Source organism: Platichthys flesus, chromosome 21 (assembly GCF_949316205.1).
Source record: "Platichthys flesus chromosome 21, fPlaFle2.1, whole genome shotgun sequence".
In the NCBI taxonomy this organism is placed as follows: Eukaryota; Metazoa; Chordata; class Actinopteri; order Pleuronectiformes; family Pleuronectidae; genus Platichthys; species Platichthys flesus.
In genome coordinates, this window is record NC_084965.1 from 15596130 (window position 1) to 15623952 (window position 27823).

The following is a 27823-nucleotide window of genomic DNA, read 5'->3' on the forward strand; positions in this document are numbered from 1 at the left end:
AGGCTCGTACCCCCCCCCCCTCCCCCCTTCCCGTGTGAGGTTGCTACGACACATCCAAACACTACGGGCAGCGCCTTGGGTCAAAAATCTCCAAACCCAAACTTTGAAAAGTAAGAAAAGAAATCCACATAAATGAAAGGAAGGAAGTTGTTGATCTACAGTGACATACACTATACTGTCATACACCACATACATCTGAATATGTCCAGTATTCAGATGTAAATCCACTTGGGTTCATATGTCAGCTTGTTTATATACAGTCCAGATTATAGAGTATTTGCAGTGAAATACAAGATGGTTTCCTCTTCAGGCTGAGGAGAAAACAAAAATGATTTGATTAGACCGGTGCCGCCCACACGTCTCTTCTACCTGTGTGAATCTAACTTTGGAAATGTTGTTGTGACCTACGTGGCCAGAGAATCTAAAATGTTAAATCAAATGTTGTCATAATAATAATAAAAAAAATTCCCTGTATGCCTCCCTTCTAGAGTGTCCACATGACCGCATATTTGAGGGCCTATTTCCTCTCTCGCTGCTGGCTTGGCGCTGTCCTGCAGACAAACATTGGTCAGTGAAAACAGTCTATTTGAGTGGATTCTCTTTTTAGACGCAGCAAATGAGTTCACTCAGTTCAGAGTTAATAAAGCTATAATGTCAGTCCTCACAGGTACCGTGTCTTAAACCTTATTCTTGACACGGAGGAGCGAGGGAAATAAAATGTCTCTCCAAGCGGAAGAGCCGGTGACACCGTATTCTAGATCTGAACGCGATAGGCAATAACCCTTCTCTTTTTACGACAAAAGCCATGCTCCAGAGAAACCTGCGTCTGATTCTCTTTTATTGTGCACACTGAAACCAGTCAAAAGTGATATGAAACAGAGACAGAGAGACAGTGTCTGACTCAGCAGGCAGCTTATACAACTAAAAACATGCTCCCAGACACATGATTCATAAATAAAATACAGACAGATTAAACTCTTTTGCTCTTAAAGGGAGAAAAATATTTTTTTTCCTCAATGTGTGGCAGCTGCCCACCTGTCCCAAGGCTGCCTGAGAGAAAGGCCAGTGAAACCTGGAATTGTCTCTGGTATCTCTGCTTGGCATGCTGTCTGCCACCTATCCCTTTCTTCCTGGCGCTGATGGCTACACAGCAGGTGGAACTACTTTATCTCCTAAACACTGTGGGTGAGTTGGACCGAGCCTGAATGTAAATCAATCAGCAGCAATCCCCCGGAGGAGAGCGGTAGTAGCTCATCTCTATTATGGAGAGAGATCACCGTGGATGCTGTTGTTGTCGAGGGCTGGATTTATGAGGTTCCCTCCCCCCTCCTGGTATTTTATTTGGAACCAGGCGGGTAAAGCTGTCGAAATGAAGAAGCAATGAGAGTCTGCAACGGGGTCCGGAAGCTGGTGGAGCTCAGACATACCAGCGAGAGAACTCAGACGGAGCTGACGTAAAGCGCGTGCATGTCTGACTCTGCCTGTCTGAAGCACTGAGGGGGGAGAAAGACGTGCAGTAGGGTGGAAGAATGAAAAGAAAAAAAAAGGGGGAAGAAAAAGCAGGATAAACGAGAATCTTAATACATCTAACCCAGGGTCTCATTAGTGAGTCTAATTGCTGTTTTTTAAAAGGGATAAAATGAAACCCTCTCCCCAGCCGGGGTCTTTTACAAAGTAAAACAAACACGCCCAGAGCTCCGAAGCACCTGCTCGCCCTCAGATGTTCTTTGACTAAAACTTAATACAGCATAATAAACACGAGGGCTCTCCATGCCATTTCTCCAGTGCTCAGAGCTCGGCCGCTGATTGAACAGCATGGAAACAGTCTGATGACCCAGGCAGAGCCTCCGTACAGATGGACATCGTGATTGCATCCGTTTAAACAGTGTGTCCGACCTCCACAACACTCCATTAACACTTGAATGAAACCTACACACGGAGGCTGTGCGTGAGTAAGAAGAGGGATGGAGGTGCACTGGACTACTGCTCCTGCTCCTGGTTTGGAGAAAGCGGCCTGGAGAGCTGCGTCTCCTGATTTGTATCCCGGCTTGGGTTCGTCCACCGCAGAGCTCTGGTGTTATTACAGGATTTGAGTCCAGTCCAGGTCGGCGCGGCCCAATGGCGACGCAGCTAGAAAGGGAAAGGACAAGGGTGACACCGGTCAACGTAATGAGGGAGGGATGTGTCGTGTGAGTCCTTGTGGAAAAGGGAGAACAGTAAAAACGGAGTCTAACATGAGGCCGTGACCACATCCCATGGTTGTAAAGAGTGCAGATTCCTATCTTTCCTTTCCCATAATCCTCTGTGTTTTTAGGCAGGACAAGAACGGGCAAATGATTTCAGACCAAGAAGCTTGAAGAGCTGTAGTGTAACTTTCCTCCAAGGACACACGGGGCGCTCTGCAATAAACTCTGAGTCATTATCAATGCAGGTTATCTTAGCTTTTCCTATTTTTAATTGGACAATGAGTGAGGTCATTTGTTATGAGCAGCTGCCTTGTTTATGGACTGATTAAATAGGAAGCGTGGTTAATGAGGCCAATGGGAAAAAAATTTTTCCATTGGAAGCAATGGAAGCAAAAAGAAAAATGAACATAATTATTCCTCGCTCAAAAAAAAAAAAGATCATCGCCACATAAACAGTAATTGTGTGTTTTTGCCAGAATTGTACCAACGGTTGTGATGCACAGAGTTCACTCGATGGAAATTAATCAAAATCGGTTCTAAATGAGTCTCAGCAAACAAAACCCGATACTGCTGAGAATATATTTTTACATTATCATTGCTCGAGCTTCTTATGAACATAAACCTGCAATTGTGGGTTCCAAATACTGTGTACAGTATGTATTTCAAGTGGCGATCGCATAGTGCCAGTGCTTTCTTTGGAGTGGACGGACGCTTGTCAAATATAGACGTAACGCAAGATTTATGGCCCGAGGGCTTCGGGGGAGGGGGGGGGAAGCCAATGACAAAGTCTCCATCTACGTGACTTAAAACACTTTTTGTTTATTCTGCCATCCTGCGAGGCGACACTGGGCTCCTGTTTTAAAATGCACTTCACAAGAGCTCTGATGTGTTTCCAGAAAAGCGGAAAGAGCCCATGCGACCACAAAACATATCTTTGGAGAAATCATATCGCCATAAACTTGAATATTCCCAGCTCCTGTAACTGCACTGATCTGCAAACTGTGCTTTCTTTGACTCTGCAGGTTGTCATTTGGTGTAAAAATGGAAAAACTAAAATACAGCCATGGTAACAGCATAGATATAATGGGATGGGATGGGCTGTGTGTTTCTGTGGTAGAGATTATCGCAGGAATTTAAATCTGTATTGGATTTATCTCCATAAATAATATGAAAATTTCGCAGCGATTTGCTTGTCTAGCCTGCTGCGAGTCTTAACAAGCACCATATAGAGCTTCAATTGATATCACATGTTTTACATAAAGTCAGACGGGGCCTGTGAGCTCAGTTCATGGTGTTTTAATATTTCCATGGCTGTGGATTTGACCCCTGTGTCGGCCACTGCCAGGTCTTTTTGTGGCAGAGCTTTCTATAGTTAGAGGAGTGATTTTCTCCCAGCTGGCCAAATACAAAATATTTCACGCCAAGTAGTAGTCTTCAAGCAACACCCTGCGCCAAAGCTCTTAGGTAATTCACTGAATCGGTATCTGCACCTGCATGGGCAGATATTAATAAACCCTGCTCTGTTCTGCTACTTGCAGGGGGAGAACCAGTGAAGAGACCTTACTGGAGATCAGCTGACAAACACATTATTAACGCTGGGTCTCTCAGAGGGGGATTCTGCATATATTGGCATCATTCTTCTCTTTCTTCAGACGTGGTGACGTCTCCTGCTCATGTGACAGAGGGCAAATCAGGTTTTGACGGACGTATTGACGAGAGATGAGAGTGATCAACTAAGAAACCTCAGCTCACCTGAAGTGGATAAGTCCTACTTCCGCAGGTTCGATTCCCTGGCTCTTTGCTGCATGTCCTTCCTGCTCTTTCTCCCCCTTTCATCCTCACACTTGACTTTATTCAAGAAAGGTGTAATATCCAAAAATATCAAAAAAAGAACTGGGAAACTTAAGAAAAAAAAAAAACTACCAAGTACTACCAAACTTTTGAGTGACTGTTACACACTCACTCCCTCACTGATGGACAGGGACTTTTATGAATAGTGAAACAATTATATTTGTCGACTTAAAAAATAATGACTGGAAACAGGAGCTGCAAAAAATAAATGAGGTTAATGGTTGAAATTAATACTGATGACATTGCTAATTACAATCAAGTATTACAAAAAGTAATACTTTACAATTACCATTTTCCACATTCCAACAGACTTGTGAGAGACTATGGCTTACTTCACAGCAAGTTAGTCTAATTTGTCTTTGAATATTCCACAGCCTCTTCCAGAATAATAAAAAAACAACACATCACATCTGGAAAATAAAAAAACCTGCTGAAATATTTGTGTAAAAAAAAAGCAAGTCCATCGTGCATGGCCACAAAAACCTTTGGTAAAATCTGTTATTGTGCCCCCTCCTGATCCAGAGACAAACTTTGTGCTTTGTGTCATCTTCAGATCCCAAGAGTGTAGTAAAAAAACCTGAGGATCAACCAGGACTGCAAAACTCCATCTGGTCCAAAATCATTGTGTTTCAATTCATATGAATGTGATTGAAAACAACTATATTTTAGGAACAAACAATATGAAAACCTGTAACTTCATAAACATCGTAAAAGTAGAGAGACAGACAGAGCCACTAACTTAGGAGACATTTCGGTATTCGGACTAGCACTGCTTTGCTTCACTTTTTTGATTTATTGTGTTGAAGATTAATATAAAAATGTTCAAATCAATTCCCAATAGATAATAAAATAAACCAGAATAGCATACCTCTGCCGTGCAAGTCCCAAACATTCCCCCTAAGAAATTTTAGAAGAATTCTATTTAGATCTGCACATAATCTCTGAGAATTCCATTTAAAATGTTGAAAAATACCCTATCATGAAATGTTAAAGAAAGTGGAAATAATAAATAAATCCTGGATCCACACAAAAATGTAATGCCTTATTTCCTGCATCCTTGTTATCCGTCACATCAAGAAAACCAACTGTGGTAACCATAAATAATCAAATGCGGCCTCGGGGCTTTGTGAAGCCACAAGTTGTGAGAAACTCGGTGCTTTGAGGCCAGGGGGGTTGTTGCCCACTTTGTTCCCGCTGACCACTGACCATTCACAGTTATAGTAAATTTCCTAGTCAGAGACTGGTCAAGGACTTTGTTTGGATGCCTTCCTCTCCTGTCCTCCCTCATTTCCGGTCAATTAAAATAATATAAATAAAAAAGCCCCCCAAAGTCCTGATGAAAGCAAACGTGAAGCCGTCTTCGCCTGGTTCATGTGAGGATATGTTGCCCCCACCTTGACCTGTTTACCAGATAGAAAACTCTAAATACCCTTGAGCTGGCAAAAACCGTTCTGCTAGACTTGATTGCCTTGCCCCTGTTCCCCCCTTCCCCTTGCCCGGAGATAGCAGCTGGTTTTACTCTTTCAAGACTTTCAGCACACTTAAATAAAAAACACAGATCTCCCCTCTCTCCCTTGTTCCTCCTCCCATCACCTCCTTGCTCCTTCTGTCTCCCTCGCTTCATCTCTTACAGTGTAATTATTATTTTGAGAGTGCGGTCTGAGAGGCCGTCCACATTTGGCACTGCCTCACTCGCTAACGCTCAGGGAGCTCTAATACAATTTGACTCTTGCCTTCTAACGTCTCCAGGAAGACATCAGGGGCCCTTTGTTCCTCCCCTCCCCTGAGTCGGGATGAAGGGGGGAAGCTGAGGGAGCAGCTGAGAACAGAGAGGAGTGAGTGGGAAGGAGGTGAAGATGAACACATGGATAAAAAGAGTGAGCTGAGATGAAGATAGATGTTGAGTGGTGGAGAGAAATGGAAAAGGTGGAGAAAGGGAGAGGGTGAGGACGGACAAAGAGGGCGACTTGTTAAGTGCGGTGAGATGTGCACGGAGGGGGAGGTTGCACCTCCGTCCTCCCGTCATTAGAAGAGCTGGGTGCTGAGACCTTTATGTTGGCGCAGCACCAGCGCTGGCACAGTCAGGCCCAATCAGAGAGGAGTATTGCTCCTTGGAAATATTATGACACGTGCTCGTGAATGGCTCGAAAGCAAAAAGGCGTCACTGTGAACAGACAAACATAATTCAGAGAAGGACTTTCCCTCTGTTGTCCGTCACATCATTTACGCACAGAACCGTAAACCACTGGCACTTACCAAAAATCATTTTGTTATAATCCACCTCGAGCGAGTTTAAACCTCAATTCTTATTTCTTTAATGCTTTGAATAAGTGTTGAAGGTGCTAGTACGATAGTGATGATTGTATTGACACTGCATAATTTTTGATTTGAACAGAACTACTGTTAGCAGCTTAATAGCACTTGTTATTCAATTTGTTTTTGTACTGTATACAGTGCAGTCTGCATTTTACAAGGTGAGAGGAATCATCATTGCTTTGGAAGACACTATAGTCCATGCTTTGCTCTACCAGGCAGCCACAGGAGTACAGGTACGCAGTGAGATCAGCAGGCTGCCAGGGTGACTACAGTGGCATTGCACATGAATAATGGCTGCAAATAGTCAGTATGAGGTATTTAGCTGAGCATGTAACTGAACCCAAATGCCTTTTAATGGCAAATGGTAAAATCCATACAGCCGGGGCCGGAAGCATTCTGGTTTCTAGTTTGACCGATAACGTTCAAGTCGGCTTTGATTCCCCCTCAGTAAACAGTGAAGAGCAAATGAGGCAAAACTTGGCTAGAACACATCCACCAAAATGCATTGTTTACCAGCTTTTTAATTTATCTGCAGTCATATGCAGAATAGAGAGAGCTGTTTTAATAGAGACTATCCAAAATGTCATCTGGACCTAAACAACCTCCAAATGTATCAACGTTTGTGTTTTGTGCGGAGAAACATTCAACGCATGTGAAAATTGGAAAACTAGTCGGACTGTAAACAGTGAACAGCAAATGGGCTCCTGCCCTGGGCGCTAACATCTGCCCTTGACGTCAATTTATTTTATGCTCAAGTTGTTGCCAGGAGTGCAACAGGCATAGCGTGAAGATCAGGAAATCGCCATCACTTGCTTATTGTTCACAAACAGTAGCCTCTCTCATGCTCAAAGAAAAAGACAGCTGCAGTTAAGGAAGAATTTTGGAAAAACAATACGTTTTTCTACAAGATTTCGACAAGCCAGGAAAAGGCAGTCAGTGCTTTTGCCGTTCCAATGAAAACAGTGTAGTGTAATCACAAAGCTCCGAGGACTAATCAGCCTGTCTACAAGCCTCGCGGCGGGAGACTCTCTGGAGGGCTGCAGAGCGGTCAGAGTGCCAGGTAGCCAGACTTTGGACCGTGGGCATTTCCTCTTTTCAGATGGCTTCGGTTAAAGGGGCGCTCCACTCTCTCAATTCCGCACTGGCTGTAAAACTTTCCCTGTGGAGTGTCACTCATTACGGCCTGTGGTCCGAAGCCAAAATCTCAACTGCGGCCCGAGCTGCCGCAGCACCAGTCCCTGCCATCAACACCTGCTAACACATCACACACAGGCTCCAGTGGACTGCTGGAAAGAACTCCCCTCTGCTCTCCGGCCTTTGACTAACACGGCCCTAAGCATCTCTTTATTTTCCTGACGCCTTTGTTTGTCAGTTGTCCCTTTTCAGTTGCCACTACTTTTTGACCTCATGCTGCATTTCTTCACCAACACCTCAGAAGTACCAAAAGTTATCACGCTAGCATGTAAAACTTATTAGTTATGAGTTGGCAAAGGTAAAGCACATTATGGGTTGTTTGTCTTAGGGCCCCGCCACATGATTTCTCTACTGCTCTGGAAGTTTTACTTGTGTGGAGGAGACCTTTTCACAGCCCTGTCCTCAGTCCACCAGGTTTGGCCTGGACAAGACCCGGTAGCTCAGTCCCTGGTCTGCTCTGCACATAATATACCCACATCCTCACCGGGACCTATGGCTCCTTATTGGAAATTACATCACCTCGTAAAGGGACGTGAACAACTATAAAATCACACTGCTTCTTGTTATTCTTTCTTTTCTAAGAAGTGTACAGACTCTCCTCTAATTTAGTCCCGTTTTAATTCTTTCCACCTTGACTCTGAGATCACGTGAGAGTCTGTCATACCGTCCAGGTGGAGGGGCAGGTCATCGAGTCTGGAAGAGCCCTTGATTAGAAAAACAAACATCACCTAATGAGCGAGTACACAGGCACCCAGCGCTCTTCCTCATACCTCACCATAAAAGGGGAGAAAGAAGTTGACAGTTTGTCAAAACATGACACGTGGAGCATGCAGGTTCAGGGGCCAGGCGTTGGCTTTTAGGGTCCGGGAACAAGCCGATACATCTGTGGATGTCGGGATCAGGGTCGAGCCGCTGTCATCCCTCGCTGTGTTGATACAGAGATGCCAACAGCTCCTAACATGTCACCATGTTTCAAAGAACATGGCTAACAGTGTGAAATCTGCGAGTCCATCACAAGGCTTGTACGTGCAGCAGGACCCCGGCTTTGTAGAAAAGATATACATTCTATCAACCTCTCGGGTTTCACAGGAGCACTTGTTACACAGCTCGTTAAGTCAACCCCTGTTTTCTCAGAAGGAGGAGATTCATAATGTGTTGATGTGTCCTTGTGGATCTATGGTGTATGAAATCAGACCTATGTCTCCACATACAGGGAATCCAGCATTCTCCCCCGATTAGGTCACACATGTCCTCCAAGGCGTCGAGACCACATGCACTGAATGTTATATTTGGCAAATAGGGCTATTGTGCAAAAGCCATAAAGTCCTGCACAAAGGACCAGATATATTACAATAAATCATGAAAACAATTGATTTATATCACTAATGTGCAGCCATAGTGAGATGATTTATACGATCTGATGCAGCTTACTATAGAACAGGGAATGCCACAGAGCAGCCATGTCAGCAGCAGGTGCAGGTACTTACTTGGTTTTAAGTTTGCCAGCTTTTGAGGTTTGAATTACAGTTTGTTCTGTAATCATCCAGAGTAAAGTTCATCTGCATGTAACTGCTGTGGCTAGCATAGATGACACGTTAGTTAGCCAGTAACAGGCCGACAGCCAATAAGACATACTATGTAGATCAATTCTGTGATGGCAACATCCAAATCTCAAGGGACAAGACATGGGTAGTTTGCAATTTAATTTAGTTTTCCTCATTACTTGATCACAGCAAAACGATATACCACATTAAGTCTTTGGTCTCGTAGTTACTCAACCGTCAGTTAAAAACAAACTGACTTCGCTCGTCTGGATCTAACGTGGCTCTCTTTGGTTTCAGAGTGCCGTCAGCTCATCTGAGGCCCTACGCAGAGCAATGAGCTTCTTAGGTATCTTGGAGGTCTGGGGCTCAGTCCCTGTGGTGTAGCTGCTGCCACATGAAGGTAACTCTAGTGGAATTAATATTAATGACCAGTGACCAGGGCCTCCTTGTAATCCACTTACTGCCATTACACCGGGTCAGCATGGCTACTGCCGCTACCCCATCTGGACACACTGGTACATTCCATTTGAGTGGTGTATCGTTGGAAGATGGAGAAACACGTTTTGCTACTTACTTTTGCATGTACTAGATTTTACAAAGTTGCATGGACTTGTTCAACTGACAGCGGTGCTGGAAACCTATCAGGATAATACAGACTATAAAAAGAATGCTTCACTGCAATGAAAACGGACACATTTGGAATGCAGGTGATATTTTTCTCCACTGCTCAATCACCCTAACACGGGGAAATCATGTCAGTTCGAGACTAATTTGTAGCACACACGGGGAGGGTCGTGAACTCCTTGTGTGACCTCTTGCTCCAAAGATGACAGTTCAGAGTCTGCGTAATTAAAACTGCTTCAGTAGAGGCCAACAAGGCTCAGGGGAAGGCCACAGCGAAAAGTTTAAGAAAATACAGGTGGACAGCTCCGTACTCCTCTAACATAGTCAGTGCCTTTGTGCAGCCTCGGCCCCTGTTCACTGCTTTTGCTCCACATGTGTCAGAGGAATTCTCGATGCGGAGGACCCTCCAGGTGAACTTTTACACCCTGCACTCATTTACAAATGTACACAGAGTTGAGTTAACCTGTGGAGCCCTGGCAGGCAGTGTATAAATATGCCACCCTGCGTTAATGACCAACTGGGCTACGGCTATTAGACTGAGCGTGTTGTTATGATTTCCACACGTTCTCATCAGCGCGAAAAGGTGTTCTCAGGCCGGGGAGGAGCGAAGGGCATCCCCTGTTCACGTCTCACTCCCCGCCCTGCAGCTCCTAAAGTCCTGTAATTGAGAAATACAGCTCAAGGTAACAAGCCCCTAAGACCTTTGCTTAGAGACATGAGGTAATGGTGAGACTAATTAGGCTGAGGAGACAGGGTGGGCGGAAGCCCCCGGCCTGAAGTCCCATTAGTCTACGGTACAGTCTCCTTATGGTCAAGGACATTTATGCCAGGATGGGGAAAACAGAGCGGCATCGCTGGCATGCTCCAGCGGTATATGGTGATGGACTGAGTCACCACATGAAAGGCTGGGCACAGGCATAGCGGAACGCTGGGGAAGCGAAAGACTCTGGGAGAAAGGCTCATTCAAGAAAACGACGAGGAGACCCAGCAGGAGTCCGGGGGGCCCCTCCCTCTTCTGCCGACCCACTTCTGATGTTCGTGATGTACAATTTGTCATGTGACAAAAGCAGAACTTATCATGTTGAGCCACGCACAGGATATTGGCCCTGAAGCTGTTATTTTAACGTTGTAAATCAAAATGATTGCGGCTTATATCGTAACGCGTGAGAAAGACATTTAGCTCTAATGGTTTCCGAAATGCGTCGGGGGGGGACGTTGTAGGAGCCCACTATGACGAGTCGCTGGGCTCGGGACAGGACGGACCTTCGGACTTTTCCACGGCTCAATCATGTCTGTTTGTCTGCTCAGCCCAATGCTGAGGCCCTGGCCCTCATCTGCTAAACAATGGGTTCAGTTAATACATGGATTTATGGACATGGAAATAAATACATCACAAAGGGTAAGAGAGAGAGCGGTTCATGAGACCTTACAGCAGTGCAACAGGGGCAGCATTAATCTCCATGATCTGAGATGAAAGCTGAACCTAACTTCCTATAAATCCTTGGCTTCCTAATGCGTCCTGTTAAACTATTAGAGTCGTCCGACCACAAAGGCGATTTGATGGAGGGCAGGTTTTTGATTTGGGGTACGCCAGTGTTCTGGTCCTGAGCTGGGGAAGCCATTGCTTGGTCTTTACGCACATGGCAGCTCACTAGTCAGGGGCATGACAGAGAAAGATGAATAAAGAGGAAGAGGGAGATTTGTTATTTTAGAGCAGTCAGAGGCTGCAGCCAGGATTTTATAGCACTACATTAAGATTTATTAAAGTGTCTCCGGCTTTGCTACATCTTACTGAAGGGCAATGCCATTTCCCGCTGTTTCTTCATCATATGCCCCGACCCAAATGTACACAGACAGTTTTTTTTAACTATTACATCATCACTCAACCGAAGTGCCTTTGCATATGTGGCTGATCCTTTCATTATCCATGTTGGGTGGGGGGGAAACCTAATCTGAGAACGCATGTTTCTCGTCCTCCTCTGCTCAGAGCAAATAAAGAACAGGATCTGGGCTGATGCAACACTCTCATTACTCTAAAGATGGCGTGGGCTCCTGAAGGCTTGGGCTGATGACACGTCACAGACCAGAGAAAGCCAAACAGCGGGTCCGTCAGTAACTTCAGTGACACATCATCAGGCGCTGGTCGTTTGTCTCGGAAAAGACTCTGGGAGTTCAGGGAGTATCTCGTACCTGTAGGGCAACTTGAGTGCTATCAAAACAAAGCTCAACACCCTGACACCTTAAGTCAGACAAAGCCTTATGAACACAAGGAAAAAACTACTGTGGATGAGATAGGGGGTTCATAAAGATATTATCTTAAGTATGATGGGTGGAACTGTGGAGGGAAACATGATCACAGAGAAACGGCTGAAACTTGAAAACAGAAGATGGAGAAGGTGGCAGCAGGTCTGACGACTACCTTAAGTCTGAGATGAGGACATCTTCACCCACGCGGAGGGAAAGAGGTCCCATCTATCTTATATTTTACAGTGTGAGTGGAAACAGGGGTCAGTTCGCTCACTAAAGGCCGGCTGCGGCTTTTCACGCAGTTGTGTCAATTGACCAATTGAGCAATTCACCGCCTGAATTCGTCGTCGACTGTTAATTTACATCGCCAGTGCTGCTCCTCATAGCCTTTTCTGGCGGACAAATTTGTCCTTGATCTTCCTCCACAGCTTCGTACACTCGTCGACCTGCAAACCGACGTTAGCAGAGATCTCCTTCCAGGAATGGCTGGCCATCTGCGCGGCCTTGTATTCCGTCAATGCTCTCGGATCTTTTCTGACAAACGGTCCATATTCGTTCTTCGAATTCTCCCTTTGTTTCTTCCGGTATTATGGGGCATGAAACTGGTAATGTGAGACTCCGGAAAGGATGTAGTAAGAAGACAAATCACAGCCTTGCGGGTTGCGTGAGGCTTGCGTAGCTTTGTCGTATAGTTAGAACAATTGGGTGACTCACACTAGCACGCAAGAAGGGGTACGCAAGCACGCAGGGGTCACACGAAAGTGGTTCTTGCGCTTGCGTGTCCCTGAAGACGCAGAAGCATGCCCTGGCCTTTAGAACCAACATGTGTCATTGTCCGAGCATTTCCAGAAACACTGAACTCCCTGATACAATGCAGAGGGGCGTTTGTCCCGTGTTGAACATGGACCATTGAGCTTGATGGCTTTTGGAAGGGAAAAACCTTGCTCACTCGCTCACAGGCTCACTCAGTCTGCCTTAGCTCAGAGGGCACAATGAGCCAGCGCCCTGCTCCTGTACGCAGAGCTGGCAGCCTACGAGTTCTCTCCCCCCCCGGCACTCTGCTTTCCTAATTAGGAGGAAAGACAGAGTGGGACAAAGACACAAAGAGAAAGTGAGGAATGGAATAGACGGCTCCTCCCGTCGGCCTGAGCGAGTGCCGTTACCTCCTCCTGACCTTCTCTGCCACCTCCTCCTCCACCTCACAGCATCCGCCTTAGCTGTAAACGCCCCCTCCCCTCCCCGCTCGACAGAGCCATCAAAGTGAGCACTGTGGAAAGGAGGAAATGTGAAGGTTAGACGAACTGATTTGGTTCGGTGGGGGACTTTTTTGGAACTCCATCAAGCGGCGGCCTGCCGAACCCTCTGAGGGGATGCTGCTGGCTGGAGGCTGGGCTTCTCCAGAGCCCACTTTCACCACCCCCACGGACCCCCGCCCGTTCACAGAACCCCTGTTTTCAAAGGTCCGGTGACATCTGAGTTAGTAATTTGGCACGCAGCTGTAGCAGGACACTGGGGTTTAATTGGGCTGCAGTGCTCTGCTGGTTTTAGCATTCGCAGAATTCAGGCCCTTCTCTTCTTTCTTGTTTCAGTAAATCTACGTCTATTTCCAGAGCTCCACCTAGATTTCCAGGTAACATCTATAAAAAGTGCATTGAAAATCAATCATTTGCATTTTCTCTTTCAAGAAGTTTCTTCTTAATGTTTGCTAAATTTCAGAAATGGTTTCTGAATAAAAGTCATGAATTAAAGTAATGTATCACCTTAGAAATGCAAGTTTAGTTGGATCTCCTTTAATATAAAATGCAGCAGTTATCAAGAACAGCATTTCATTTACAGCAAGAAATTAAAAATATATTCTGGAGAATGTACAAATCTGATTTGGAGCAATACAACTGATGGCGGGTGGTTCAGATATGAAGAGATGAACAAACAGAAAAATAAAGGAAAAAAAAAAGGGAAAAACAAAAAACAACAAAAACAAGATGCCAAGCAGTCCCTTTAAAACATGTATTATCATCCTGAAGAGCAGATACCCTCATTACCCTTTGTGAAACGGAGAAATCAAACACGTCAATAGTCATAGTCAGTAGTCAAAGGTAAAATGCATATGAACATGATTTGGGGGATTACAACTTGAAATAGACCTAATGTATATTAGCCAATTTTAGAACTATAGGGAATAGTTTGACAATGTTTGACAATGGAAATTGGCTTAATGCTTTCTAAGTTCGACTGATAGTACTCTCACACGAGTCCGGAGTATCCGGGAGGCAGTGGGGGAGATTAAACGTATTTTCATCAGTATCTCTAAATCTGAAAACTTAGCCTGTATCCTGTTCACAAAGAAAGAAGTTCATAAAAACACATATTAAAAAGAATAACTGGCCATGTTTTTAAAAATGTAAGAGTCATGCTAGATGTTTCCAGCAACAATAAGCTTGCCCCACATATAGTACATGTATTGGATGTATGTATTGTTGCCCTTTTAATCTTTAAAATAAATTTCTTACACAGGTTTTCACAACATTATTAACAAACAATGATCTACAAGAGCTGTAATAATGCTAATGCTAATGACAGAGCCATGATTGACAACTAGCTTATTTCATATTCAGTCTCTTAGACATTAGAGAAAAGTATTACTATGATAGAAGCAAAAAAAAGGAAAATGCACTGAGTAGAAAATATGAGTAAGTTAGACTGGGAATGGGAGACTCAAATTTACAATAAACATCTAATGCTCATAAAGTCAGAAGCTGCTACTTAGCATTACTCTAAAATTAAAATCCTGGAAGTGCTCTACAGGCCCACCATTAGCAGCTTCGCCGAAGCCATTTTTATGTGAATAAAAATAGAGCCCCCACCCTAATAAAACAGAACGGTGAACATTTTCTTCTTGGAAACGGCCAAGAGTGTCCAGGTCTGGGACTTTAAACGGCAAAGCTGTTATGCTGGGCACCTTCATATGAAGGGTGGCTTTTCAAAATGCTCCTAAATGGAATATATAACACCAAAATAAAAAACAGCTCTTTCAGTGCTTTGTAGGTGGAAAACTAGACTAGGGTGATGAAATCAAAACACTTGACTGAAAGAAGAGATGCCTCTAGAGTAAAGAGCTGTCAGGACGAGGCTGCCATTAAGAAACAGGATTCTCTAAAAGTCGAGATATGTTTATAAAAGATATGCAAAAAAATTGATATTAGAAAATATATTAATTTCTCTTAAATTAAATTACACTTATTGCCCTTTCTTGCGCGAGTACCTGACAATGTTTTGTTTGGAGTAACAGTCATGGAAGCATTTTAGAAGCACAGACGTATAGTAAGACAGAAGGCAAGTATGTTTTCTTTTCTCCCGTTTCCCCCTCAGAGGTCGTGTTCGCTTACAGACATATACATGTAAGTTGTCCGCTGAGAAGAAATCTGTCAATCCCTTTGGTTTCTAATGGTCTAATGTAATAAACACACTGAAAAAGCAGCCGTGGTTGGCGGCGTCGCTGATGTGCTGGCAGGACTGCTGGTGCTATGATGATCCAGGCTCGTTCCACATTCTGGTTTGGAACGAAGGGCTCCAACTCATGGCCATGGCTGTGTGACCCGAACTGGGTTCCAGTTCGGTGTCCAAGGCCCATATTCTGGACGGACTCCCGCAACCGCAACCACGTCAGATCTGGTCAGACCTGGAGATTTGTGTCCAGACCGCAGCTGAGATCTAAATCCAACCTGAATCCATGCAGGCGGCAACTTATTTTTAGCCTCGTGCACCACAGGTACAACCGTCTGGAGTCTTGTTTTATTCCTTTTACCCCTCCCACATACCTGATATAAAAAAGACAAAAATCTGCTCATTCTTGTCGAAGCCCCTTCCCTTTTCTCCCTTTTACAGAAATTCTTGGTCTCAGGAGTGAGTCCAGCTGACTGGAACCCAGTGAGTCTCCATCTCAACCTTCTTTAGTGCCAACCGCAGCTCGCCGAAGGCCGCCGAGAGGTCATCGTTCACGATGACCTTATCGAACAGGTGACCATGCTGAAGCTCAATGGACTGGGCCGTGTTCACCATCTCCTCAAAGTCCTCCTCCTGCAGAACAGAGTGGAAACAAAGGGATAGAGGTGAAAATAATGAAAAATAGATATCTGCACAAACCATGTGCAGCCATTCATTTCAGGGCTGCCCGTCTGCTACGAAGAGAAGGCACCGGGCCACCGTAAACCAGAGGAGAGATAATTCACATTCGGTAAACACAAAGTGCACGGCCTTCAATGCACAAATAAGCACAAAGTGGCTTGTACGGAGCCGGTTATAACCTCCCAGAGACATAAACTCTGGCACTGACCACACACTAAAACTCCTCCATTCAACGACCTGACCTCAAGGAATTTTCATCATTTCCTCCACAGAGTACACATGGTCTATCCAAATCAAAAAGAAAACAAAATATCCTCAAAATAAGCAGAAGACAAAACATAACCATAATTTAAAGAAGACAGGAGTGTTAAACACACTGTGCAATATTGATGGTCTGGATTTTTTGTGTGACTGGGGAATGACAGCTTGCTGACAGTGTTTCAGTTGAGAGCTCAGGGAGTGTCAACCTGCTGCGCTGCTCAGGGAATCTGCCCGAACTGAGCTAAAGGTGAATAAGCAGGCGACAGCTCTTGGTGCAGCTTCAGGGTTCTAAGGACTGAGCCCTGCCGTGGGTTTAACTTGGTTTGGCTCTATTAGTGCAGGTCACTTTTACAGTTTCAGAAAGAAAGCTGCAACCTGCATCACCACAAACCAAGAAAACAGCTCAATCCACCTACTGTTTATATAAATGCAATAACCACAATTAAACATTTGTGACGTAAGATTTCATAATAAATTCATTCACAAATGTACCTTTCAACTGGTGTTTGGTAATGACACGTCATTGCTTGTGTGGGACATTAAACACGACATTCAGGACTTGGCTCAGAGCCTTACAGCCAAGACCTGAGACCAGGCTACAGTTACAGAGCAGTTTTGTCCGAGAGGCGTGTCCTCCACCTTCCATGGAAGATGTTGTTATTCTATCAGACCATAAACTATAGCATCTCTGTCATACTGTGTTTACAGTCTGTGATTACTTTGCTCAATATTTATTTCACACATCACAGGTTTTTGAACAATTACGCTGACGTTGAATCACCGCTTCCCAGTTGCTTGGCCCCGCCAGCCAGAGGGGTTGCAGAAAATCTGGTCACAATATTCCCATTAGTTCCTCAGTTTATGGAGTTGAGTCACAGCCAGAAAAATACTTTTTGCACAACATTATGATGTCATGGTGAAGATGAACTTTGACCAATTCAATATAGAATGTAATTTTCATTTTTTGCAAATGTGGTCATAATTGAACACAGGACTTCTTGAGTTTTGATCAATAAACTTGTGACGTCAGAGGTAAAGGACCTGAAACCTAGTCAGACCCGAAGAAGCCTTTTAGATTAGAGGTGGAACGTCAAGAAAGACAAGCAGCTGCCTACATACAGCTACTGTAGGTACCATGACCTGGAGGACTGAGAACCTTCCCAGATTTGTGACGTCATACTTAACTTGACGTCTAACAACCAAAATCGAATCAAGAAATTCCTCGGATGTGTATCCTGAGAAATTGTGTTCATGAGAGTGGGATAGACGGATGGACAGATGTGGATATGTATGACCCGAGGGCAGGATGTACAGACAGACACCCAATAAAAACAATGTTGCCATGGCTGTTGCCAAAGTGGAGGCAGGATAAAGTCAAACAAAATCCTCCTCAACTTTCTCTGTGGTAAAAATGCTTACATTGAGTTTATCATGCTCACTAACATTGTGTGATACATGGATATAATGGTAAAGTACAGAATGTCTGAGTCTGGAGTTTCTCTGGAGTTTGCCTCACACCTGCACAATGGACATCTTTGGAGGATTCAGGTGACAGAGGTGCACCGGCATCTGTCCTTACAATGAAAGCTCTCCCAACCTCTTTGTCTGTGTCTTCTACGTGTGCACCACTTTTTCATCCTGAGATATTTGTTAAATTGTGTTCACACATACAGAGAATGTTCAGTGCATGTCTGAAAGCAGCCATAGATGAAAACTGAAATACTGTGGGCTGAATTGAGAGCAGAGCCAAACAGATATAGATTTTTCGGAGATGATGTCATTACTGATATTAGGGAGTAAAGCATTTCCGATAAAGAAATGTAATAAGGGCTTGATATTTAATTATTTAAACACAAGATGTATTATAAATAACCATCAATAGAAATAAAACACAAATATAACCAAATATAAAGAAGAATTAAGAATCGATAATTAATTGCACAACTTTTCTATAATATATTAACCGATTCAACCTCTTTAGGAGCCTATACTTCTTTGGTAGTGTGAGATCCATTAAAAGATGATGAGGGCAAGAGGAGGGACCTTCGTAAAACCTTTGCATGATGGAGGCTTGAACAGGGCTCCTCCAGAGGATGGAGAGTTTTCCATGTATATATGCAGATCAGACTTCTAGTGTAAAGAATAAAACCACGTGCTAACTGAGAGGAATAACCAAATAGCATATTTTAAATCAGGTTAGGGGTAAACATTGCCGACCTGGGGCTCCTGTATTCATAGATAGAGTATTCTGAAAGAGCACAGGTATATAGCTCTCCATGGTGGTCCCTCTGAGGCTTTCTGGTTTCAGCTGTGTGGGCTCTGGCTCATCCCGCTCTCGGCGCAACAGCACGGCTGAAGCGGCTGCCGCACTGATTTAGCCTCATGCTTTTACTGGGAACACTCAACGCATTTTCTGGACAGATACGGTTTACAGTGAATCCCTCCTGCCAAACACACAATTATAAATACATACAGATGCACATTCATGCGCAGAAACTCGAACACACACACACAGCAGCTCCCGCACCCACAAACACGCAGGATCAAGCCGAGTGTGCGTGTGCAATGTGTACGCACATAAACACACTGTTACTGAGGCTGAAAACCTCCTAAAAGGCTCAGTTTTTAGAGACGCTACTCTCAGCCAGGAGTTACTTCACGATGTTTCTGGTGGTTTTCCGCTTCATAATGGATTAGCAGCGCAACTAAATATAAACACTCACTTGCTGTGTCACTTAGCAAATGCCCTGTCTGCTTTTTTTGGCAGGGCTGTCTAGCATGTATCCATCTTGCAAAAGCCAACCAATGCCACCTCAAAGTCTCGCGTCTTCTGTGCAGATTGAGAGATGCTTTTTATCATCCTGTGCGGAGGACGACGGGAGGAGAAGAGGCTGAGACTAAAAGACGGCTCAGAGAGGGCAGGAGGTTTGTTGACTCATGGAGGAAACCGTTCCACTTCGGGACGATATCCTGTCATCTGGACCGCAGCCCCAGCAGGACTTCCAGTGCTGGACCGATGTGACCAGCGCCAGCAAGACAACCCCTCTGAACTGTCCTGGCAACGAAGTGGAACCTGGAAGTCTGCTGTGCCGTGCGTGTGATGTTTCCATGTCCACCAGCGAGTCTGAGTCTGTCTCTAGTTAGGCCATTCCAGGTAAAAGAACATTAATCACAACAGGACGCCGCTTAACGGACGACAAGCTGGGCAGGGAGATGGAACGAGAATCAGAAAAACTGAAGAAAAAAAAAAGAAGTAACAAGATAGATGAAGAGTGAAACATGAAGGGCAGAGAAATGAACGTAATGAAAGCAAAAGAGTGGAAAGTGGAAAGCTGGGCAGAGCAGGAGCCAGTGGATATCCTTTGGCATCCAGTGATCTGTGCTGGGTCGCTCTCCTCAGAGGGCAGTTTGAGCTGATGCCACTTCTGGAGGGCCAAACTCGAGAAGCACCGGGGACTCATTCATCGCCACAGCTATTAGATTGCTTAATTTCCCCATGAAATGATGTAGTGTCTTATGCCTGTTTAAGCACTTTGTCAGGCTGTTGCCTCTCAGATTGGTTTTCACCACTGATGTTTCTCCTTGCTACGGGCTATAAACGATGTAATGCCTTTATAACTTTCATTCTCTTTACTTAATCATTGGATTTGTACTTTGACTGTGCCCTAACACTATAAACCTTTTTCAACACTTTAAACGCACAAAACAACAGGCGATCTTTAAAAACACAACACAAACACACACACGCGCACAAAAACAGACACCATGTCCTCAGCAACAAATGTGATTAATTGATGCCAATAAAACACACCTGTATTTCCTATTTAAATTCATTTAAAAAAACATATTTCTGCCAATTAGGCTTTGCTTGTTTCTCCATCATTCTTCAGCTCCTACTCTGACTGGTTGCCAGCTCAAACAATGGGGCTTAAGTCAGGCCGCTGTGGCGAAACAATGAGACGACTGTTCCTCAGCCTTTATCATTAAAGCAGACCTGTCTCTCTGAGAGAAAAACAGCTGCCAGAGGACAGGATCTGGCTGAGACGATTCACCCCTAAAACAGCTCCTCTTGCAGAGCCTTTAATAGTCCATGTGTCGAAGCTGAAGTCCTGTCAGTACATGAACCTTTACATGGACCCCTGGTTCGTATGTGTGGCTAAAATATGACGCCCTGTCACACAGTTTCCTTCAGTTGTATTTGCATTACATGAGAGAACAGCATAAGCTAATAAATGGGCACTGCTGAATACATGCTACTGCAACAGATTCTTAGCAATCATCATGTTTCTAATAATTACATCTCACTGTTCTCCGGATAATGTCTGGAGAACACAGCAGGAGGTCTGATGCCGGTGTCAATAACAACAATCCAAAATATAACTTAATCTCTGTAGCACACGTAGAACACGTCTGAGCCGAAAATCTCCTGCTCATCTCCTGTTCTTATGTGAAAGGCAAACCCAGACACAATTATGTGGACATTCTCCAGAGATCATATCTGAAAACTGTTTCATTGTGTCTATTCAGATCACAGTTTTCCTTTTGTTGTTTTGATTGTTGTAGCTTACATAATGTTGTCAGAATGTTTGCTCTATAATGTGTTCACTAAAATGAGAAACCACTGTGATCTGTGGTGTGAAACTCAACCTCATCCGCTGCCCGTTCTTTTCACTGCTTCAAATCAGACGAAGATGAAGCTACTGCGGTCAGCACAGTGGGACTGGGAGAAAACATCTTTCCCCTCGTGGGCAAGGAGGTGAGAGAGAGCCCCTCCACCTGAACCAGAGGATTCATCAGAGCAGCTGAGGGCTGTTAGCTGATTCCTCCTCCTGTTCATAAGGCAGCACAGAGCCGCAAAACGGGGAAACAGGGAGAAAGTCAGAGAGACACAGGAAAGAGACCCAGGACTGAGACCCAGGACAGAGACCCAGGACAGAGACACAGGACAGAGACCCAGGACAGAGACCCAGGACAGCGACACATGGCAGAGCTGAGCTGAGCTGCCACACCAGTAGAAACTGCTGGCCACTTAAAGTTTAGTTATTGAAATGTAGGTTTGTGCCTGTGTTTTATTAATAAAAGGATGCTGAAGAGCAACTGGTTCCTCTCTGGGAGACCACGGTGGCATAGCCTATTGCCACATCCCCCTATGAGTTTGAACTGGTTCTGTGTTATCATTTTCCTACCAAGTGTGTGTTTGTGCGTGTGTATGCACCCAGCTTGAAATCATGGGGCATAGTTTCCTTTGTCTTTCACACGCCTGCCGATGCTGCAAAGGCTTTAATAACACTCACAGAAGACAACCTGGTCTCAACCAGCTTTTTTGAATTTCCATCACAGCCCTTGATAAAACAGACCGATGCAGATTCTGCCTCTTATCAGGGAGTTAGTTCAGCTGACTGGTCTCAGGTGTAATTTATTGTGGTTTAATTTCTTCAGTCCTTTCCTGCTTGGATTGATTATTCTGACTTTGCATCGCTCACAACAGGATATCCCATCATGCCCACTGTAAGGGATTTACGCCTAGCCATAGAAAATGAAGTGAAGCCAGTGGCTTAAAGCAAGGTGTGAACCGAGTGTTTATGCAGTGAAAGGCAGCTCGACATGACGTATTGAGGAGCACTTCAAAACATTGCGGTGACTTTTATAGCTGGGACTTTTCTTTGCAGCATGAGGTCACCACAGGGTGGTGAGGATTTTCTCGGAACTTCATACTCTCATTTCACGAGGTCTTTAAGATGCAAGTGGAAATTAAAAGAAGCATTTAAAAGTAAATTTGAAATGCTTCCAGATTGGGTTATGGCAACCTTTTCTCCTGTTGTCCAAGATTTCATGATAACTGATGGATTGTTTTTACCCAACTTACAAAATTTACAGTTAACTAAAGATACTGAAGATTTATTTTTATGTATATGGTAATGTTTGACTGACAGCTGTGTCCTGGGGGGTTTAAGGGACTGAGGACAGTGGAAGATCAAGTGAGCAAGAGGTGAGGGGTGTTTTCAAAAACTAGGGACAAAATGTAAAATTTTAAATGTCTGGCCTCAGGCTGAGAAACAGATAAAACATAAATAAATAACACTTTATCCACCCTGCTGTGCCTTCAAACCCCAATTCACACACCATCACCTCCTCTGCTGCTCCCTTCACTTCACTCCTCACGGCCCGACTCAAGCGCAGACTTGCAGTCAGTCAGTCTCCATCTCTCCGACAGCCCTGTCTTTCGCTCTCAGCTTCCTCCCCCTTCCTCCTCATGTTTCTCACGTCCTGGCGGCACATCAGGCCATCCCCGATGTAATGCTGCCCGGGATCACAGCCTTTTAAGTTTCCTGTGGTGATGCAGACACGCGAGCAAGCGAGCGCTGGGCCCGGTGGGGCTGGGAAAACCATCATCCACATTCAGCTTCACAGCAGCGCAGAACACTGTCTAATTGGTTTCATCTGCGTCCCCGCTGGGCAGGGATAAAGGTGTGTGAGGGATGACCTCATCACTCACACACACATAATGTACACACAAGGTCCAGATAGTGTTTCTGTTATTTCTTGTGCAGCTAATCTGTTAGGTGTGAAGCCATGTGTTTCTACAGTATAATACCATTTCATCATCATTATCGTCATCATCATCATCATCATCATCATCGACCTGGTGGGTTCACCAGCTACATCCTGAGAGTTCTTACCTTCTTGCAGGCTTTACAATAAATAACTTATTTGATATAAATAACTTAATTTCTCTGTTTGTCTGAAGTACATTTCGTCTGTGGCTCCATGTTTTATATTCCCCTTTATCCTTACTTAATGTACCCCTTATTAGCTGTATCCTGTTATTTTCTGCTGTAATTTCCTCACAGGGTTCATTAAACTTTCATCTTACTTAATGTAATCTGAATGGCATATTAAGGCAAACGTGACCCATCTGGTACTTCAAGTACTTTAAACCGCTCTAAACAACATATTAAGTAGATCAATGTGAGTCTGGGTGAGAACTAAACGTTCTCTTCTCGATGTGTTATCTCACCGTGAAGGGCTTGGCGGATCCCTTGTCGTCTTTGCTTGATATGACCCTTCCGTTCTTTCTGGTCTCTCTCAACTTCTCAATCGTCGGAGGCTTCACGAACACGACATAGGGTTTGAATTCCGCCGTCCGCAGGTGCTTTATCATCTGAACAGAGAGACAAAAGGGAACAAATAATGTGTTATGATCAGGCAACAAGAAGGGAGGAGAGCGTTAACACAATCATTTATAAATATGAGGTGAATAAAATAAGGAGATATATTGTCACAGTGTTAAATGAAGGAACGGAAAAATATTTTTTGCTCAGTTGCCTTGGATAAAAAAACTAACATATTTTGATAATCAATAAATTGGTTCTTGTTATTTGAGGCAAAAATATTAAAATGTGAAGATTTGCCTCTTTCTCTATCTTATTTAGACATTGTATAAATGGATAATACGCGAATCTTGCCAAAAGTGAAGACAAAACAACCCATCACCTCCGAGTGGCTTGCTGCAATATAGCTAATAAATCCTACCTCCTCCATATTAGTGGATGGGTCAAGGAGATTTTGAGTTTAAGCGTGTGTATTTTTTATAATTGGCTTTATTTCTTTATAGTGGCAGGTAGTGGAGACGCGTTGTACATCTTAACATGGTCCTTTATCTCGATGCAATAAAAAAAATATATATATATTGGAATTTGTTTGCTGCGTTTTCAGGGTTCAAACAAAAAATGTTGGAAAGCATTCCTGTCCACGACCCATGGTGACGACTACATGAACGAACACCATGAATCTGGTGCTCCAGAGGTAAAAGTGAGGTCAGATTTGGTTAGTGGTGGCGTCAGGCTTCAGGGCCCTCCTCTGGCTCTAGAACTGGGATCAAGGCTCCTCACTGTACTAATAGGCAGTGGGCCCAAACCCACAACTGATGGTAGTATGGATAAAAAAAAAACGAAGGCAGGGACAGGAGAGGGACCCCTGGGAGGCGTTCATTGTGGCTTTCATCAGTCGCTCTGCAAGTCAACATAGGAGCAATAACATGCTTTGACACTGATCTGATCCATGGGATAATGGGCTCATTGTGGAGATAGGGGGGGGTTGACTATTGGCTTACACCACCCCACTGCAAAAGCACGCTCAAAACAAAGTAGATAAATAAATGTACCTCAACCCACATCAGCTTGTCCAGATGTTTTCTCACACTCTTTACCTGACGGCTCTGGGCTCTGAGTCTCCTCGCTGAGAACATGCCAGGCATAACTGTATAATGGTTTATATATTTGTGCATGTGTGACTTTATCTACAAAACACAAACAAAAAGAAACAAAAAACAACAGAAGGCTGGTGGGGCAGGAGCTGGACGATGCGGACCCAGCCCTGGATTCATGGGAATTGTTCAGCAAGCTCAGCCATTTGTGTAGGGTCTGATCGCCACCACCCAAGACACATAAGCCAAAGAGGAAATCTTCAAATAGAGGAAATTAGCAGTAATTGCTCCCTGAAAATGCCCCCTTTTTAAAAAAGGCTGCTTTTGGTAACCCAGTAAGCAGCCAAGAAGCCAAAAAGCCAGAGAAGAGAGATCTGCTTCCGAGATAGGCAGCGGCAGAGGTGCCAAAGAGCTAAAAATACCGGGAAGGGAGGAATGGTGGGACGATGAGATGCAGAGGAAGTGTTTGTGTCACTCACATGAGGCTGGACGTCCAATAGGCACACTTTGTTCTTGGAGAGGACGGAGCGTATTGAGTCCAAGCTTGTCCCATAATAATTCCCTCTGTATTCGCCGAATTCGATGAACCTGAGAGGTGAGATGGAAAGAGATTGGAAAAGGAAAAAGAGTTGCTTAGGAAGAAAACTGACTTTTTTGATGTTTAATGCACATTAATATCCCTTGGGTGAGACATTATAATCCTGTCCTAATCTTGTCCACTGTGTCAGCACACTCCTGAGAATCCTATTTAGAAATAATGGTATAAAAAAACCTACAAATCCACAGAGACAGGCGGATTACTCTCTCCGCCGCAGACAGATCACAAGATAGCATTCTCAAGCAAAACTAAAAAACCAGACACTCTGGCTTGATCGTGTTTTTTATATAATCTCCCATGCTGCCCTCTCAATCAGTAACACCTGTTTGTTCCAGAGAGACCGCAAAGCTCCCTCGATCCACCGGGACTTCAGCGACTGCATGGGTGCAGGCAATCAAACTCTTTTCCACCAGATGATCCTCCCCCTTTCACACCAATCAGATGTCATGAGAGAAAAAAAATGGAGGAAGGGTGTATTTTTAGCTAAAAACAAGGAGGAAAAAAGGCAGCGAGCGGAGTAACGACGTGGAAAGAATTCTGAAGCTAATAGGACGGCGTGGTATGCTCGCAGTCTGCCCATGACGAGCGTCGGACCGAATGAGTGCCACAGTGTGACCAGTGCCATGTAAAAAGAAGGTTTTATGGTAATTCCCCCATGTTAGGCGCTTTTCCTCGGCTTCTTCTCGTTTATATTTTAAAAGGCAAGCCTCAATCTCAGTAAACCTAATTTTCCGTTATGGGAAAATCATTTAAGAGCTTACAGTAGCCCGTGTTTAAAAACTCACACCTTGCAGCTTTCCGCGCTTCCTGGCGTCAGAGGAGAAGGTATATAGATTACAACAGAGCTTGCCAGTTTGGGTTTGGATACGTCGAGAGTATGGACGGCTGCCATTTTGACGGAGAACAAGGCTTCCCTTGGGAAAGTTGTTTGAGCTAAACACACGTTGTTGTGGCCCAAATTCAGAGGCCTTTTATTTCTGCAAAGAGCGCATTGTTTCTGCTGCATGCAACGAGGCATAACACAAACAAGTTCATCTCACCCCTGCTCTACACTGCTGCCTTGTAATTTCAGCGTGGATTGTCCCACGCATCCACCCCACATCACAGCCTTGTCACTCACCCCTCCGACTCCCTGAAAAACATTGCATGCCTCGACCTACACCGCAACATGGCCTAAATATACAGCCCCCCTATCCCTTCTTCTCTCTGCATGCTCTGACACTCAATATGCACTCAGCAGCACAGACTCCCCTCTTAGTCATAGTTAGCGTGTGTGTGTGTTTGCGTGCATAAATGTTTTGCATGTGCACCCTGCAGTTTGTATTTTTTTACCCTCCAGCTCGTGTGACAACAGCAGAAAAGGCATCAATCATTCTTATGACTATTACAACTTGCATTTCAATTTGTGGGCCACAAATGTCAAGGCGGGCCGTGTGGCTGCACACAGAGAGAGAAAGCGCCTGAGGCAAAGAGGAAGCTGACCCAGGAGACCTCGGGGCCAGCGTCTGGAGATCTGTTACCGACCCAGGGCTGGGCCCTGTCAACACCAGCTCCGACTCGGCTGCAGAGACACACAGACGACAGCGGGAAGGATGTGTTTGGACAGTGGCAGCGAGTACTGGACCAGTCGGCCTACTGACTTCACTGCGGCACTGCCTCAAGTGGTTTAGAGCACAGAGGGAGGAGTGGCTCTGTGGTGGTGATCTGTTGTTTTCATTAGGGTGAGGGTCTCAGATATCTTGGGCACATACTGTAATACACTAGAATGGCACTCAGAAGAGCGCATACCTCTGCCAAGGCCCACATTTAAAGCAGCTAAATCCGGATTTTTATTTGGATGTCCACCAAATTACACACAGTCATAGATATCAGTCCCCTTGCCATGACAGTTTTTTATCATCAAGATCCATGAATTATATCCTGGAAAATTGATACTAATGTAAAAAAATGATGCTCAAGAGAGGGATTTAAAGAAAATATCCTGGATCTGCCCCTTGAAGTGAATCTGCTCCAAAATGTATCAATTCATTGGTTCTTCCTTGGCCCACACCCCACATATCCAACCAGTTTCAATGAAATCAATGGCCGAGGTATCACACCTGAGACCAGTCAGGACTGGAATGCAATAAATAACTTTTTAATTAATCAATAGGAAATATCTGCAATTTAAAATTAAAAAAGAAATTCAGTTGTTAAGAGAAAATCTTAAATTTTGCCTCATCAATTCTGTCTTTTATTGACTCCTTTCTTAAAAAAACATATATGTTAATATATATGATTTTAGCATAGAAATGAGCAGGATTTCAACCTGCAACAAATCTACACATTACACTTGGAGAAATATAATTACTGCCTCCCAGTTCTTTGCCTCCACTAACCAGTTGAGCTGCATGAAAATACACAAGTCACAATCCCCTGGTGTTCAATCCGAAAAAATAATGTCTGTGGCCAAAGCTGTCGCTGGCGTGGAGGCGAACGTATCATGAAACAAGGACAAGATTATGTACTCTTATTTTTTCACTTCATTGAAATGAAGACATTAAGTGAACTGGACCTAATAATTGATACTTGGTCAAATGCTTGGTATGTGCAGTACGGGTAACTCCAGCACATGGAGGAAGAACTGTTTGACCTTATTTCCACTTGTTTAAACTTTGCTGTGACAGCTTAT

At 44.3% G+C, this 27823-nt stretch overlaps 1 protein-coding gene across 2 annotated transcripts in view; it reads right to left on the minus strand.

Annotated features, from left to right (window-relative positions):
* Window positions 1–13732: 13732 nt before the first annotated feature.
* Window positions 13733–27823, minus strand: part of mpp7a (MAGUK p55 scaffold protein 7a) — a 131831-nt gene continuing 117740 nt past the window's right edge. For both annotated transcript variants that reach the window (XM_062379824.1, XM_062379823.1), the window contains 3 exons: window positions 25034–25142; window positions 23367–23510; window positions 13733–16039 (listed from right to left, as the gene is read on the minus strand). In XM_062379824.1, the coding sequence (XP_062235808.1) occupies window positions 15860–16039; window positions 23367–23510; window positions 25034–25142 (433 nt within the window). In that variant the 3' untranslated portion in view covers window positions 13733–15859. The remainder of the gene's footprint in view (window positions 16040–23366; window positions 23511–25033; window positions 25143–27823) is intronic.